This window comes from Pimephales promelas, chromosome 24, assembly GCF_988280905.1.
Source record: "Pimephales promelas chromosome 24, fPimPro1.hap1.1, whole genome shotgun sequence".
In the NCBI taxonomy this organism is placed as follows: domain Eukaryota; kingdom Metazoa; phylum Chordata; class Actinopteri; order Cypriniformes; family Leuciscidae; genus Pimephales; species Pimephales promelas.
This window is the reverse complement of record NC_142792.1, coordinates 696,531-714,243: the sequence shown is the minus strand read 5'-3', so window position 1 is coordinate 714,243 and position 17,713 is coordinate 696,531. Positions and strand designations below refer to the sequence as shown.

The following is a 17,713-nucleotide window of genomic DNA, read 5'->3' as shown; positions in this document are numbered from 1 at the left end:
TATTTTGCACTTGACTTGTGTAACTGTTGTAACAGTGATAAAGTAGACATAGGCTAACAATTAAGCTATTCAGTATAGTAAAGTAAAAATAAAATAAAAATGATCTTGTCCCCATTTGTGTTTTGTCTCAAAATAAGAAACACTTACAGTGACCCCATGTTGGCTCTTCTACCTGTTCTTTACATAGCTGGTAGCCCACATTGTGATATGTTGTCCCATTTGTCTTGAAAACTGTATCTGGATCAGGGTGATCCAGTCCAATGTTGCTTTGAAAAACCGGCATAAAAGTAAGATGGATTACCTGATCCTGGGTAGGAAAAAATGGGATTTCCAAATCCGGATCATTTTGATCCAGATTAAATGTTTTGAACAACTGGCCCCTAGCTATTAGCCGATTCAGATACCGATTTTGATTTTTTAGTTTTTTTGTTATTATAGAATACGGTTTTGATCGTGTTTTAAATTCGCAAAGTTTAACAACACATGCAATAAGGTACGCTATCTAGTTTATTGCTGCATCAAATAATTTTTATTGATCGGAATAATTGATGCGTAATTCCTGTGCAGTTGCTTTATATATCAAGTATTAGGGCCCTTTCACACCTACCTTGTTTGGTCTGGACTTTCTGACTTTTCATTTTTTTTCCGAATCAAAATTACAGGTGTGAAACCTTCCCCGCACCACGGTCAGGACCTAACAGATGAAATTTGTTCCGACGAAAAGTGGAAGTCTCGGTCCGGATCAAACTGAACAAAGGTTTGTTTCGTTTCTAGTGTGAAAGCATTTCTGTATGGTTCGGACTTTCAGACCTTTTACAGGAAGTTCCAGTAGTTCCCGCATAGCCGAAAAAAACAGAAGGTGGCAGAAAAAATTAGCCGTGTAGCACATGGGGAGAGGAGGAGACACGAAGTATGGTCTAATGACATATTAAAAAGTCAACTTGTAGTCTTCTCCTTTCCTGCCGGTGTTCTGACGATTTGTGCTGCCTTGTCGAAAAATGATACCGTAGTGTGAATCGATCTCAGAGAATGGCGATTCAATATTATATGAAATACAATTATAATACAATTCTAAGTTATGAGTAGCTACTGTATACTTTAGACTACTGTTAGTGTTTTTATTTTTAAAACGGTGAAAAGTAAAAATTATCATCAAATATTCATCTTTGACTTGTCAAAACACACATTTCCTTAGTAACTGAAACTTTCAGTTATTCTTGTTCAGCTGGCTGACCGTACAAATATTAATATGGTAGTTTGCATTTTTTTAAATGGAAATTACTTTATAACACATGAAAATACTGTGAGCTGCACATGCGCATAACCAGTAGCAAATCTCGATGAGTAGCATGAATCGTCAGAACACCTGTGACGATAAAATGTTCGCACGACAAGGACATTCATTTGGCAAATTTGAACTTGCCTTGTGTATAGTTGGTGCTGCGGGTAATTATGACATAAAAATAACATAGTTGCAATGATATGCGCCTGTTCATTCATGTTGTCAAAGTGACCCTCCGAATTGACAACACGCTGACGTCAGACGCACGTCCATTTACAAAACCAATCAATATCAAGATGCAGCTCACATAGATGATGACGACAGCATGCAAGTATGTCACGTAAAGTTCTTTAGTGCACTCGCATAATTGCAGTGTGAAACCAAACCAAAACTTTCTGAACGTATAAAATGTATCAAAACATGAACTTTGTGCAAAAGGTGTGGAAACGCCTTGATTTAGCTACTTCAGGAAAATATTTGCTGCTTTCCCTCGCTAAACTGATTATATAAAGTCTTTTTAAAAGACGTTATACATCTCAGTGTCTAAACACAGTTATCGGTTTGGCATTTTCATACTATAGCCATTATGCAGATCAAGTCAACTTTATTTATATAGTGCTTTTTGCAATACAGATTGTATCAAAGCAGCTTCACATTGATAACATGAAAATAAAACAACAAAGTTTGTTTATAGAAGAAAATCGTTCACCTTAAGTAAGGCCGATACTGTAAAAAATATTGTTGAATAATTAAATGTCCCAAACTGAGCAAGCTAAAAGCAAAGGCAACAGATGCAAGGTACCAAAAGTCCATCAGTGACAGAGAATTGAGAAAAAAAAACTGGGAGAACCCAGGCTCAGTCTGCGGCCAGTTCTCCTCTGGACAACCAGCGAACAGTTTATGATTATGATTCAGGCTACATTACAGGTCAGAAGTCAGATTGGATCATAACATTCAGAATATGATTCCAGTTCCATCTGGATTAAATAGATCAGCCAATAAATATCGCTGGCCAATTCATCGTTGCATCTCTACTAATTATTCATGCATCACCTATGTACTAAAACATTGCATGATTAAATAATCTCAAGGCTTGACATACATAAGTAAAAATTTAAAGAATTATTAGGATACTTGCACACTTAAAAATGCATGAAGGTCATTGTTTATCAAACCAAATGGCCTTTGTTTTAAAGGAGCAAAACGCAAGTCTTTTGAGTTTTTGTGTTTTTGCAGAACTACGCCCCCTCTGGCGACAAGCGAAACTGCGTGCGCGCTCACACACACATACACGCACGTTTGCACGACGAGCTGTTCATAACCAAAGGAGCATCAGCCGCACACTGTGCGGCACACATCTTTTGTTACAGTCATAATGAGGTAATACAGTTATAAATCTGCAGGTCATTTAAAATAAATGAAAGGAAAGGCATTCGAGTAAATTACACACTTATGTGTGTGAGAGGGGAAAACAGGGGTAGTAGAAAACTTCGGTTTTTGTTTCCATCTATCTCCATGTTGAACTGTTTTATGTGCTTACTGTATCCACGTATGATTGTATAATTATGGAAACACGTTAATGAACAATATAAGTTATTACTTTGTACAGGAGCCGCCCGGAGATCTCTCCGTTTGTTGAAAGCCTTCCCGATGTTGACTCTCGTCTTATTCCGACGCCTGGCACTGGACAGACAGAAGTTGTATTGTCTTTGTCTCACGTGGAGTTTGCGTTGGGGTTTGGAATGAACTACAAGCCGGTCTCTTTGGGCTGTTTACACCTGGCCACAATGCGTTTTCTCAGATCGGATAGCTGTCTGATTTATCAAAACGACTCCATTACACCTGCTCACATAAATGTGATATAATCTGATCTTCAATTCCCGCGCTATATAGGCTACAGAATTCATGAAGTGCACGTCACCGAAAGCAACAGATATGAGCTGCATTTTATTAATCATCGGCTAATTTCAAAATCAGCAAAGACAGCAATAAGAGAGATCGGCAACAACCCTGGTAAAGATCAGTTCATTTCTTTACTTTTAATGAAGATGGAAGTGTTGCGCGTCTGCAACTTACTTTCACTTTGATTTGCGATAGATTGCGGCGTGCTGGCTTGATGAATAGGCAGGGGCGGAGCTACATGGTGGCCAGGGGGGGCCACGGCCACCATTGGTCAAGGCTCGGCCCCCCTGCCGGCCCCCCCTCCCAACCTCACGGGAAAATAAATTTAATAATAAAAAAATAATAATAAAAAAACTCCAGTAACGGTCTAAAAAGGAAGCTGAAATGTATGCATTTTTTAATGAAGTCATTGATTTGTCACTTGTTGGGTCTCGCCCCCATCAACAGTGCGAGACATAACGTGCCTGCATTCTGACAGCGCTTGGGCTGTTTACACCTGGCCACTTCATGCGTTTTCTCAGATCGGATAGCTATCTGATTTATCAAAACGACTCCATTTACACCTGGTCACATAAATGTGTTTTTGCAAAATGGATATAAATCCGATCTTCAATTGCCGAAGTGCACGTCACCGAAAGCAACAGATATGAGTTGGATTTTATTGATCATCGGCTAATTTCAAAATCAGCAAAGACGGTGATAAGAGAGAGTGGCAACAGAACTGGTAAGATCATTTCATTTCTTTACTTTTTAATCTTGTTAATCGTCTGCGACTTACTTTCACTTTGATTTGCGATAGATTGCGGTGCTTTGGCTTGCGTTCAGCCGCTCATCTGAGGTGATGATGCGCGTCGCAGTAGCGTCGTCATATCTGACTAAAATAGCATGACATGTAGCCTGTAACACACTCTCACGCGTTTCTTTTTTTTAGCATTTTTGGGAGTATTAACATTTACATATGTGGTTTCAGGAACAAGATGCATTTACACTTGTCCAGTTTCGTCTGGAATGCGGCCCAGACCACCTTCTGAAGTGGTTTGAGTGATCGGATTCAAATCCGTCTCGAATGCGTTTCGGGGGGCATTTACACCAGGTCTTTTCATGATCGGATAGCTATCCGATCACAGAAAACGCATGAAGTGGCCAGGTGTAAACGGCCCCAAATGAAGCATGGGGTTCTTTAATCAACTCCGAAGGACATTTTATGCTAAAAAAGGTTCAAAACTGACAAGAAAGAACCCTTTTGGCTCAAAGGTTTTTTAAAGGCTATTATTCATTCATATATTACATTATTCTGCAACATTTGTAGTTGTTATTAAATAATTGTTTATTAAACTGTTGTAGTAACTTAATATCACATTTTAATCATGCAGATTTTTAGAGGATAAAAAGTGAAATGGCAGTCTTCGTCTGATATTGATTAATTACATTTTTTAACCACCATATATTGAATTTTGTGATCATTCACATGCATTGCATTTTAAGGGTTCCAAATACGTAACGCTTTAGAACCTTTTAAGGTTCTATATTGAACCTTTTCTTCTAAGAGTGTAATTGTTACAGCAGACACAAAGCGAACAGAACATTTCAGGGTAACACTTTAGAATACGGTTCCTTTGTTAATGAATAACTACACAAGAACCAATGAGTAACACAATATTAACAATCTAGTAACTATTATTAACTAACAAGAAACTCTGATTAACAAACTAGTAAGTAATAGCGCACAGATGAAAGTAGTAGTTCACTATTAAGTAATCAATAACTTCTATTTTTTTAATACTTCCCAGAGAACTACTGAAAAAGTTTATTAACAATCTAGTAACTACTATTAACTATAAATAAACTCTTATTAACGAATTAGTAAGTAATAGCTCACAGATGAAAGTGTTACTAGATACTTCTGTGGGAATTACTAATTATTTGGATCCGTATTATAAAGTGAAGATCATTGGAACTAACTAATGACTCAAGTGTTACTACATGATCTAGTTATGATTTGTGCAACCGTTGTAACTTGTTGTATTATCACAAATAAATTGGATGTTGCACTTAAAATGCAATGGTTTACCTAAATAAATTATCGCCCAATATGACAATTCATATTGTGTCTTTCTGTCATTTGCACTAAAAACATCCCTGTCTCATGTTAAGGTCCCTAACCCCTCACATAATGATGACACATTGCACTCGCACATTTATAAATTAGACATTATTAGTGTCATAAGGGAGTTCAATCCATTGTTTATGGCCTGACGAGCCGCGTGTGAGTTTTAGTAATAGTAGTTTTTGACAATCAAGTGCCACCCCAAATAAAAGACTGGCACAAGCTGGCCCCCCCAGAAATAATGTCCTGGCTACGCCCCTGTGAATAGGCGCTCAGCTGCTCATCTGATGATGCGCGTCGTCATATATGACTAAAATAACATGACATAACCTATAATCTGCTTTCAACAACCAGATGATTAACACTTGTCCAGTTTTGTCTGGAATACGGCCCAGACCACGGCACGTCCTCAAGTGATTTGAGCGATCGGATTCAAATCCGTCTCGAATGCGTTTCGGAGGGCAACCTGGTCTTTTCACGATCGAATAGCTATCCGATCACAGAAAACGCATGAAGTGACCAGGTGTAGGCTAAACAGCTCCTTTGAATCCATCTTCTACTTTTGTGGAAAGTTGACTAAAGTTGTGTCGCTCGAATTGTCTTCTCTGATACGGAGAATGGCGGCGAATACACAAACCTGCAAGACAGGCACATAGCCAGGCGAGCGTGAACGCGCATGATGTCACGGCCAGTCTCGAGCCCGAATCGCTCTTATTTATTTTACTGTACAGGCGATCTTAGTGATCAGAGAAGGGCTCATTCAGCCCATCAGGCGATTGTTTAAGCATGTATGGGTTAGAAAACGGCTATGAAATGTTGCGCAATGCACCTTTAAAGAAAGATGGCACATGCATGAAACACAACATGTGTAAATAATACATCACGTTAGTTGTGGTTTACTCTTGTTGTTGATTTGCCGGAAAAACATTAAGTGGCGTGTCCACGTCTCCAGTGCAGAAATATGGGAACACCCTCTCTGGAAACCCACCTGTGTAGGAGCACAAAATTCGGTTTCTGAAGGGATCGATGAAACTCAGCTGTCCTTCGTAAAAGTCCAGCTGCAGTCGGATGATATTCGGCATCTCATCGTCATCAATATCTTTGGCAGGTTTACGACCTTTCTTGTATATCCCATCCACGTAACGTAAACACCAAAAACGACTCATTGGATCCATTTTGCAAAGTTTTTTGCGGTTCACTGTTTCCCCCATCACTCCCAGTGTCCAGTGGTCGTTGTCTCTCACCTCCACGTCCCAGCAGTGCAGACCCGAGCTAAAGCCCTCTGAGGCCAACACTCCCACATACAGCCTCTCTGGGGTATCAGACACAAACATTTTCTCTTCCACGTACTGAACACTGGTGCAATCCTGTGACACCCTCAGTTTAGCTGCTGCTGTGTCTGGGTCCAGAGTCACAGGAGCTGTAAACACACATTACCGCGGTCAGTACCAGCATTACAATGTCAAAATATGTGTTTGTCTTGTTATTTTTTCTGGTCCACACAATAAAAGTGGATGGTGACCAGAGGCTTGATCAAAAAGACATACCAACTGTACTTTCATGGTATTCATGCTACAAGGGAAAGGAAGACAGCTTCATCTGACGCTAGGGGTGGGCGCTATACCGGTATGATGTGGATTTTGCGATACCAAGGATACCGTTAGATATTCAGAAATTAAAATTCTGCAGTTATATTGTTTTGTTCAATTTGGTTCTCTTTACAACTTTTAACACTTCTAATGACGATAAAAAATCGTCAAAAAAAAATCGTCAAAAAAATCTAGGCTTAACGTTTTACCTTTTCCTCTGTTGTGTCCAACTCGCGTGATGTTATGCATTAATGATCAAACACAGAGAGCATGGAAACAGTCCTGTGGTTCCCACACAGACTAATTCATGGAGGTGCGCCACAGAATTAACCCTTATGGGTCTGAGGTGTTCTGACATGCTCTGACATTTGTGCTTTTTTCTGTTACTTGTGACATTTGCATGGCTAAAGTATTCTCCCTCTCCTTGTCCCTCCCCAGCTCCTCTCGTTTCTCATATTTAACGATAGTGGTCCTAACAGAACTGTCACTTGCTCGGTTGAAACAGTGATTTCTTATCATTTGTACGTGTTTTAAATGGCCAATATAAATAATCAAGTCAAGAACATATAACTTGCACACTTTCGAGAACAGCATATTGGATCTGTGCAGTTCTTTAAGTGACTTAAGCCTAATATTCCTGCTGCAGTCTGTTGTTGACTGAATAACTTTGTAACTTTATCTACAGTTTATTTAATTGATGCAGTGTTATTTTACATTTGGTTATTCAATTTCTGTACCTGAAAATTACTGTTAGACCTACTTGAAAAACATGTAAAGCACTGTATATTTCATTTGTATGTTTGTTCTATTGTATTTTTTTGTGGTATTGCACATAATTTAATTAATTTTTCTTCACTGACAGTTTACATGTCTTTAACAACATTTGCAGACTGATGTCATGAAGTAGCGTGTGTATGACACGGCAATAATCGCCTTTCAGCGTGTTCATGAACGCCGTTGACTTAACGTTATTACTGTATATATAAATATATGACTTACCTCAACCCCGTCCCTAAACCTAACCGTCACTGGGGTTAATGACATTTATGAGTGGATATTCGACGGCGTGTACACGCGGAATCACTCGGACGTTAATGCCGTAGACATACACGCGGATAGCTCAAAATGCGTAGAGATAACACGCCACTTGACTCGAAAGTGGCGTGTATGTTTACGCAAAAGTCATGATGTCATGTTGACATTTGAAATCTATACAAGTTAAACTCGTAGTTTTTAGTGTCATAACCTTATTTATTTTTAAGGTAAGGTTCAAAAACAACAAAACACTAACTTGCACTAGGCCTATTTTATTACTTTTTTGAGGTAAAATTTTAGCATGTAATTTAAACAAACGGTCTAAAACTGTTTCCCCTTCTGCTTCCCTCCTTATTGCCACTATGAATATATAACAAACTCTCGTACAACAAAAATACAGGATTCATGCGAAATATACGGAAAGAAAACCTCTGAGATTACGTATGTAACCCCGGTTACCTGAGAAGCAACGAGACGCTGCATTGAGACGATTCGTGCGTCGTGAAGCACGTGTATGATCAGTCCAATGGAAAGACGAGACGTCACGGGTGACATCACCGACCAGGAAACTATGAAACACAACTGAAAACAGACCACGCCAGCTTCTGATAGGCTAAAGCAAGTCAATCAGTGGCATGCAGGGAGTATGGCAAGGCAACGCAGCATCTCGTTCACTCTCAAGGAACCAGGGTTGCATAAGAAACCTGAGACTTTCCCTTTCAAGGGAACTCGAGCTGCTTTGAGATGCTATAATAAACGCCTGTTCTGTGTGAAGTCTCTGCGCACACTAAGCAAGCACCCTAAACCCTGGAGTGGAGCCAAGATCCAAGTCATAAAAACAAACAAATGTATGCGGTGAGGACCAGCCTGGTGCATGGAGGGAAATCCCTGATTATAAAGCCTTTTAGGCAGCCATACTCCTGGTAGAATGGGCCCGAACAGCCAAAGGTGAAGGCTGACCGGCCGCTTCATAAGCAAGTGAGATAAGTCTGAGGATTAAAAACTCGAAATTAAACCGTTTTTTTCCCATGACTTCGACACTTCAGTTGGGGAAAAACTGCAAACCCTGGCGAGGAGGCTGTGATCTAGATGGTAGAAATAAACTCTTGCTTTCATATTATTCCTTGGCTGGCCAGTCAATATTTAATCTGGCAACAGCGCGATTCACAACCTCCATAAACTCCAGATCAACATCAGGGGTATGAGCTGGCAAACTCTCTTAATCCCCTCATTAATGCTGATGACATCCAATTCCTTAGAACTGGATAGTCGCAGCATTGGTGCATCATCGCGGGGAGACCAAACCGCAGTGTGTGCTTCTCCCTGAGACAAGGCAGGGCTCCAGACTAACTTTTTTTACTAGGTGCACTGTTGCCCCTGACCGAAAATTTTAGGAGCGCAAGCAGAAAATTTAGGGGCACACCTTAAATCAAATCGTATGCGAGTTATATATACAAAAATTATAGTATATTTCTTTTGTCCATGTTGGACCTTTCAAGCTTCTGGTCACCGTAAACCGTATAACACAAAATGAGTTGCACAAAATTTTCCATTTTTGTTCCACATACAATTTGGAACAACATTTGTTAAAATTATGTCTTTAAGAAGACGCTATTACTTACGCTGTTCCACAAGGTTCTGCATTCTGGCCCAGGTGGTGAAGATCAGTGTCTGAATGGGATGGGGTTGAAATTCCTCCATTTCAGGGGTCATGTCTGGGGATGATGGGTGATTGAATCTGTGTACACAAACAGATATACAGGTGAAACTCGAAAAATTTGAATATTGTGCAAAAGTACATTTATTTCAGTAATTCAACTTAAAAAGGTTAAACTATAGACTCTATAGAAATTATAAAGACTCATTACATGCAAAGTGGAATATTTTAAGCCTTTATTTGTTATAATTGTGAAGATTATGGCTTACAGCTTATGGAAACCCCAAATTCAATATTAGAATATTGTGAATACATTTCCATAAGCTGTAAGCCATAATCATCAGAATTATAACAAATAAAGGCTGGAAATATCTTACTTTGCATGTAATGAGTCTATATAAAATATTAGTTTCACCTTTTAAAGTGTAAACTGCAGGTTGATAAAGAAGATAATGCAATGTGCTTACTAAACATAAAGATAAGAACTGCCCACAATTTTTTTTTTTTTTATACCAAAATGCTGCATATATTATAATATGAAAAGTTGGTACGTTTTACAGTGGCAAGCAAAGTGCATTCCCATAATAATTCCTAAAAAGCTGTGATCAGTTCATCGCGATCTTACACATGTCTGTTATTATCAATGAATCTTTCATATCTACACTTTGTTTGTTATAATTCGAGGATTTGCCAGCATACAGAATTCATCGCTGAACAAAAAGTCAGTTTTGAGCGGTGAGGGGAGTCTTAAATGCTTCTGATTGGCCATTGCGTTCCTAGAAATCAAAACATATGTCTGTGATTGGCTACATCGCTTAACGCTGCAAACGTGTTATAAATAGAAACTCTGACCGGTAAATAGTTTCTATTTTGCTTTAGTCGTTCTTGTTTTTTGTTTTTTTGCAACAGATGAATAAAATATATTAGTTTTTATGTTTTATTCATAGATATTTCTAGTTTGCAGGAGTACCGCAAATCGTTTTTCTCCCTCAACCCGAACATATAGAGTGGGTGCATTACCCACACTCCCTCCTATGATGTCATCACCCCGTTACTGTAAAAAACATGCTACATTTGAAGAAACCCCAATAAATGTTATTTTAAGACAGATTTTTTTAAAAAAATATATACATATTGAACACCTTAATTTACACATTAATTGTTTGTGGTGGTTAAACTGCAATTTACACTTTAAGTTGAATTACTGAAACTAATGAAAACTGAAATTTTCTGAGTTTCACCTGTATGTGTATTTTTTTCTGTTTTTAGATTATTTGGTATGGTCTTTTAGCTGTATAAAAAGCTAATTGCAAAAAGACTCACTTTTTCATTGTATCATCGTAATTCTGAATGAGAAATAAAAAAACAGTTAGTGCTCAGTCATGTGTGTGAACATCATGATTATTAGACACGTTTGCATCAGATTACAGCTCTCTGATGGTGTCATGCATTTCCTATCTGTACCTGGAGAAAAGTGATGTTTTCAGCATCCAAGAGCTGCCAGAGAGTTGCCATCCTCTCAGACAGATCTGACATCTGTGTGGACAGATCCTCCATTCTGGCCTCGAGTTTCTCATCTCGATTTTGCATTTCTTTACGCAACGCTCCGATCCGTTTCTCCTCTTCCTCTCTAAGAAACTGATGGAGCTTCTCAAATTCCTCCTTGATCTTGCTTTCTTCTACACTGGTGTGTTCCTGAAATGGTTTAAGAAGGTTTAATCCTTTCCGTTAAAGTCCCCTTGTGGTGAGAATCCGGCTTATATGGTTGTTTATACTGTATGTCTATGTGGTGTTTTAATACGCTTTAAGACAAACCATGTGGAAACTATGTTGACGGTAACCAAATACAGAGATCACAAATAAATAAAGCTATATTAATAATACAATTCTTTGAAGATTAAGTAATTTTTTTTAACTGTCCTAGGTCTATAGTGACAATCACTACATCTGACATTCTCGACTGAAAGGGAACCGTGTATACTAAATAAGACAAGGAATAAAACTATTTAATGAAATGATTGACGACAGGAGAACTTTAACATAATTGTACTGATTGAAACACCAACCACATACCTTAATGAGCTCAGCCTCTTCCACACAGCTCTCTTGGGCTTTCTTAAAGTCAGCAAAGGTCATCTGAAGTCTGTCCATTTTTTCTTTAACAATCTCCTGGAATCACAGGATAAACTCTTAAAGGAGTAGTTCACTTTTCAAAAATGTTTTGCTGATAATTTACTCGCCCCCATGTCATCCGAGATGTCCATGTCTTATATTTCTTCGGTCAAAATGAAATTAAGTTTTTTGATGAAAACATTCCAGGATTTTCTCCATATAATGGACTTCAATGCTCGCCTTGCTCTGTACTGCGATGCATGTTCATGACGCTCCTGTTCGAACTCGTTCATCAAAATGAACAAATCTTTTTCTGAGTCAATTTGTTCGTTTCGTTCGTTGAATGAACCAAATGACTCGGAAAAAGATTCGTTCATTTTGATGAATGAGTTTGAACAGGAGAGACACAAACGCTTATCACAGAACAGCAAGCTGAGCATTTGAGCTTATAAAACTTAAACTTTGTTATTTATTTATTAAAGGGGGGGTTGACTGCTTTTTTTCTTTGCATGATTGTGTTTATAGGGTGCATTATAACATGTATTCGTGGGTTTTCGTTTTTAAAGTCTTATTTTTCATAAACTTCAGCTTTATTGTCAGCCGCGCTCTCCTCTGTCCTCGAACGAGCGGTTGACTTCCTGAGTCTATGAAACCACTCCCTCAGAAACACGTCGTGGGCTCAGATTGGTGTGTTGTGATTGGCTAAACTGTCGCTTACGTTGTCCGGAAAGTTAACGCCCATTACCTTTACGTGCACGTCATGAGCTCCAGTCCAGAATGTAAATATGCGTCGAACTGCAGTATCAGTTTGACCCAGAATCAGACCGAGAAAGCCGCGATGAAGCGAGTCAAACAGAACCACACCACACACGGCTCTTACTAAACGTTTCTGAATGATCATTTGCTACATTTTTTAACTTTATACACGTTTGTTTAACACAATAGCAACTGACTGGCTACTAATGTTATACTTAAACAGCGGTGGCAAGTTTACGTTCTTGATCAAATCGAAAATAACGTCATAAAGCATATATACATGAAAAATACATTTACAACATTAGCACTTATACAAAATTCCTGTTTGTATGCATTTGTCGTAGACACAAAATAGCATAACTGATAGCCGAGTGGCAATAAAGCTAGCACTGGCATTTGAAAAAAACGAAAACACAAGGCTAACGTTACGTCTGGAATTATACATGCAAATACATTTAAAATGATGAAGTCTTAGCCTACTTACAGGTTGTGGCCCAACAACTCTGGTTTTAAAGTTGGAACTGCTTCATGTTTACAGTTTCTTGTTGAATCTGGTGTTGAACTCGTGGAGATTCTGGAAGCTGTCTTCCGTAAAATGCGCTGCACAGAGAGCTAGATTACATCGTCATTTTCAGGAACATAATCAAACATAAATTGTATCCATTCTTGACGAAGTACAGCGTCCGTGGGAAGCCCGAAACACAGAAGACCTGACAGCTGCGTGAACACAACACTCGATGAGCTGCTGGAGCTGCTGAAATATGGCCATGTCCTTTTCTGCATATTCCGGAGGGAGGGGTTGATGCAAATGTGTGGGTTAGTGACGTCTAAAACCCAGCTGTAGTCCCAATCCAGTCGTTTTTGTAGGCATTAAACTTCCTGATTTTTAAAAGACGATATCTCTGCTTACACTGAACTTTCAGCGCTGCAACTTTGCAGATACTGTTCATGCACCAACAGCAACATTACACACTATTTACAATAAAAAAAGTGAAATCGCAGTCAACCCCCCCTTTAAATGAGTGATCGTTTCGCTTGATAAGACCCTTATTCATCGTCTGGAATCGTTTAAAGCCCTTTGAACAGTTTGCACTGAAACTCTCATTTGGACCGTGAACCGTTTGGACCCCATTGAAGTCCATTATATGAAGAAAATCCTGGAATGTTTTCATTAAAAACCTTAATTTCTTTTCGACAGAAGAAAGAAAGACATGGACATCTCGGATGACATGGGGGTGAGTAAATTATCAGCAAAAGTTTTTTCATAACTGAACTACTAAGCTTGAAGAAACCAAACACTCAGATTAGATTCCAAACTTCTCCTACCTTTAAGTTCCCAGCAGCCTCACTGACAGGAGAACACTTGTGATTTTCATGCTTCTTTGAAGTGTAACACACCACACAGATGGGCTTCTTGTCATCAAAGCAGAAGAGTTTGAGTGTCTCTTTATGCAACGAACAAACGTCTCCTGATTCGGCTGTGGGTTTTCTAATCTTGAAGGATTCACAGAGCGCTCTGAATGCCAGGCTCTTGGTGGGTTCGTCACTTGAGCATTTCTTACGGCAGACCGGACACCACAGCTCTTCTTGAGTCGACCAGAAACGCTGGAGGCATTCAGAGCAAAAACTGTGGCTACATTTCAGAGTTACCGGATCAGTGAAGACATCACAACAGATGAGGCATGTCAAATCCTCCTCTGGGAAGTACAAAGAGTCTGACATGACTGAACAATCCAGACACCCGACTTATAATTATCCGATAGATTTACTTTTTTCTCCAGTTGGAAATATTATTAAACCTGTTTTACTTCTCCACACTAGACCCAACCCTTTCCTTTTATTCACTTTCATTTCAGTAGAAACCTTAGTAAACAACTCCACCCTCCAAAAATAGCAGCCAGGAAATCATCACATGGAGTGTGGCACCAGCTCAAAGTCTACTCAAATTAAAATCATACGGGTTTACACTAGATAATTATTAACTGCTACTTAGTTTGTAACTAACCTGTTTACTTAATTTTGTTGACTATATTCTCTTAAGGCAAGATTTATATAATGTATATGGTCTCATATAATCACTTCTGGCTTTTATCCAATAAACAGCAGTTTAATTTGTGAATAGAAGTAGGGTTGATTGCCTTGCTGTCAACAGAAAACATTTAATTTCAATTGATAGTTGGTTTAAATTGTACTTTTTCCACAATATTATTTTTCCACAAGATTGTTTTATTTAAAAAATAAAGGCAGCCTGAGACTTTTTGACAGGCAGTGTATAAACAAACAAATGTAATTACTGCTATAAAATATAGCAAATAGTTCATTCTATTTATGGAAAATATAAAAATTCTGGAACATTATTTCAGTTCAACCTGGAGCAATAATTAAGTACTAAACAAAATTCTGAAAATATCGCTTCACATTGAGTTAGCTTGAACTAAGTTTAATAGTGCAGTGCACCAATATTTACAAATTCATTAGTGTCCATGTACATGTAGACGGCGAGTAAATGATTGCATATTCTGAGCAGAGGCCGCAAAAGATCTGAGTTTTATACAAATCGCCTCTAGATGGCAGTGTGCATCCATGTATCTTGACTTTAGGACATCACTGGGCATTTCACATTTATTTTCCTCAAAGAGAATCAAAATCTCACAAGTGTTTTGTGAACAACCGCACACTTTCTTGCTGGTGTGCAAAAAAAAAAAAGTTTGCATTGTTTCAGTGAGTGTTTCCTTATTTCATTAGCTTGTTTTTCTCCAGCATATGGTGACTAAGAGTCCTACAGCTACACTGAGCAGTTCTGTGCGAGGCACTTATTAATCACAGTGGGGTCCTGCAGCTGCCGTTTCAACACTGTCGTATAATTAAAAGTATAGGTTACTCTGAAAAAGCAAGCCGTCCTCATTTACTCTTCTAAACCGTCCCGTTTAATGATTGAATGGTGCTTTGTCATCCTTTTTGGATGATCTGAAATAATAACCATTTTTGTGTGTGTCCCACAGGAAAAAATAACAGCACACAGGTTTGGAACGACATGAGGGTGAGTAAATAATTACATATTTTTTCTCTGTGAACTTTTCCTTTAATAAACGCAGAGAAAAGAGAGAGATCTATCAGATAAGCAAGAGTGAAAGCCCGATATGAGGCAGGAGCTGTGATATATGTGGGACCCAGGTGTTTGTGTCTGCAGTCTGATATGTGCGCTCGTCTCCCAGAGCTCTGCCGTACGTCAGCCATCCATGTGGGACGCAACGCCGTATCAAAGCCAAAACACTATTTGTTCACCAATATCATGTCAGTTTTCCTCTTCTCTCTCTCTCTCTCTCAAACAGTCCTTACATCAGAATTGGCAAAAGCTCTGTCCGAACTCAGCCGAGCACTGGAAGAGCTTTCAGTCACAGGTAAACTGATCCGGGATGCTTTCGGAAACATGTGACATTTTTTTATTTTGCATATAATGATTTTCCACCTCCTTTGCTAAGGACAAAGATTGTCAATATTTGCTCTTACTCATTATAACCCTGATTTGGTTTGAAATCCAAAATTGGAAAGCATAGCAGATCATCAAAATTAAGAAACTCACTTGAATCTTCATAACATCATAGTTTATCCTTTTAAAGGGATAGTTCACTTTGAAATTAATTTTTGCTATGTTTTATCTTACCTCAAGGGCATCCAAGATGTAGGTGTCTTTGTTTCCGGACAGTATTTTCAATTTTGATATTTTTAGGTCAAACCGTTCTTGTCTGTCAGTCATATAATGGAGGTCTATGGTCACCACCTCAAAGAGCAGCACAGAGAAGTCCAAATTAAACATGATTTAATGACTCGTGAATGTAATACACATTGATGGCCTAAGACACGAAACGAACAGTATTTATATCGTTTTTACCTCTTGTAATCACAGTCACGTCCATGTACTCTGAGGCCGCGGGCGCTTCGGTCTACGCAAGCGCCGGAAAGCCCCGGAAGTGATCTCTCGCGCGTGTATGTCACTCATTGTTTACACAGAGATTTCAGAAGTGTTGCCCTTCACTGTGAAGTATTTAGATGTTCAGGAAATCGCAATGGACGACGATTTCGCTATATCAACAGACAACGTTGATTTTTTTTTTCTTCCCCGCAACTGATTCAGATCACTGATGTGGCTGTGATTACAAGAGGTAAAAACGATGTAAATACTGTTCGTTTTCTCACACAAACCGCTCGTTTCGTGTCTTAGGCCATCAATGTGTACTTACATTTATGAGTAATTAAATCATGTTTAATTTGGACTTCTCTGTGCTGCTCTTTGAGGTGGTGACCATAGACATCCATTATACGACTGACAGACAACAACGGTTTGACCTAAAAATATCAAAATTGAAAATACTGTCCGGAAACAAAGACACCTACATCTTGGATGGTCTTGAGGTAAGATAAAACACACCAAAAATTAATTTCAAAGCGAACTGTCCCTTTAAGTCTCTACATCTAACAGTATTTGCATCCTACTTCTGATTAATTTTCTCTTGTTATTGTGGTCTTGTTTTGTGTGGGTAATTATGGGTCTTAAAATGACATTACGGTGAGTAAATAGTGGCAATCCTTCATTTGTTGGTGACTTCCTGTATAAGTGACATTCAGTGGCCCTTTGGAAAACTAAACAAAATGTCTTATCAAAATTTTCCTTGATAGAATAGAAAAAAATGATCTCCTAAATTAATTGCACCTTGTCAAAAGACCTTGTTTTGCATGCCGTCCACGTTTGCGTTGCCAGACCCTCGATGTATGTGTAATGGGTGCATCTCATTTCAGCTTTCACACATGAATTCAGACCTCCGCAGAAATTGGGTTAAATGCACAATTTCACCAGATGGACCAGAGCTACTTACAAAGTGCCAGTCACCTTTTCAGCTGATGTCTCATCTCTGTGGAGAACAGTGGGATATGTAGACAAACAGACCATCACCGCCAAGGGCAAAGACTCAAAGTTTCCTTCAAAGGGCTCTTGAAATACAGGTGCGTCTGTCCAGGTAGTTGTGGGTAAAATTTTTAAATAAGCACAAATTGATATCTAATTCTGGTCGTGTACTATATCCCAGCTATTGAACTTTCTGACAAACTTTAACCTAATCTTTGTTCAAAGTTATGCATTCTTCTATAGACCATTTCACAAGATGTAAACAACACTGGTCCAGAAGCACTTCCTGTTTCAGTTTGTAACTGTTTTCTTTATTTCACATGTAACGAAAACATTTTATGTTTTTTTAACTTTTTGATTCAGTTTTATA

The 17,713-nt window shown here is 38.7% G+C and overlaps 2 protein-coding genes across 4 annotated transcripts in view; one reads left to right on the top strand and one right to left on the bottom strand.

Annotated features, from left to right (window-relative positions):
* Positions 1–667: 667 nt before the first annotated feature.
* The window catches only part of ptn (pleiotrophin), a 67,165-nt gene continuing 50,119 nt past the window's right edge, over positions 668–17,713 (top strand). For 2 of the 3 annotated variants that reach the window (XM_089126605.1, XM_089126602.1), the window contains exons 1-4: positions 668–757; positions 15,443–15,480; positions 15,773–15,841; positions 17,238–17,441. The gene's annotated coding sequence lies outside the window, so the exon portion shown is untranslated. Of the gene's footprint in view, positions 758–15,442; positions 15,481–15,635; positions 15,842–17,237; positions 17,442–17,713 lie in introns of those variants that run through there. The other variant, XM_089126601.1, reaches the window with a different exon arrangement.
* Positions 5,560–14,361, bottom strand: trim35-14 (tripartite motif containing 35-14). The gene is made up of 6 exons (XM_039660623.2): positions 13,767–14,361; positions 11,646–11,741; positions 11,037–11,267; positions 10,896–10,918; positions 9,538–9,653; positions 5,560–6,711 (listed from the first exon to the last, which is right to left on the bottom strand). Exons 1-6 carry the CDS (start codon positions 14,160–14,162, stop codon positions 6,188–6,190), a joined length of 1,386 nt encoding a protein of 461 aa, XP_039516557.2. The 5' UTR covers positions 14,163–14,361; the 3' UTR covers positions 5,560–6,187.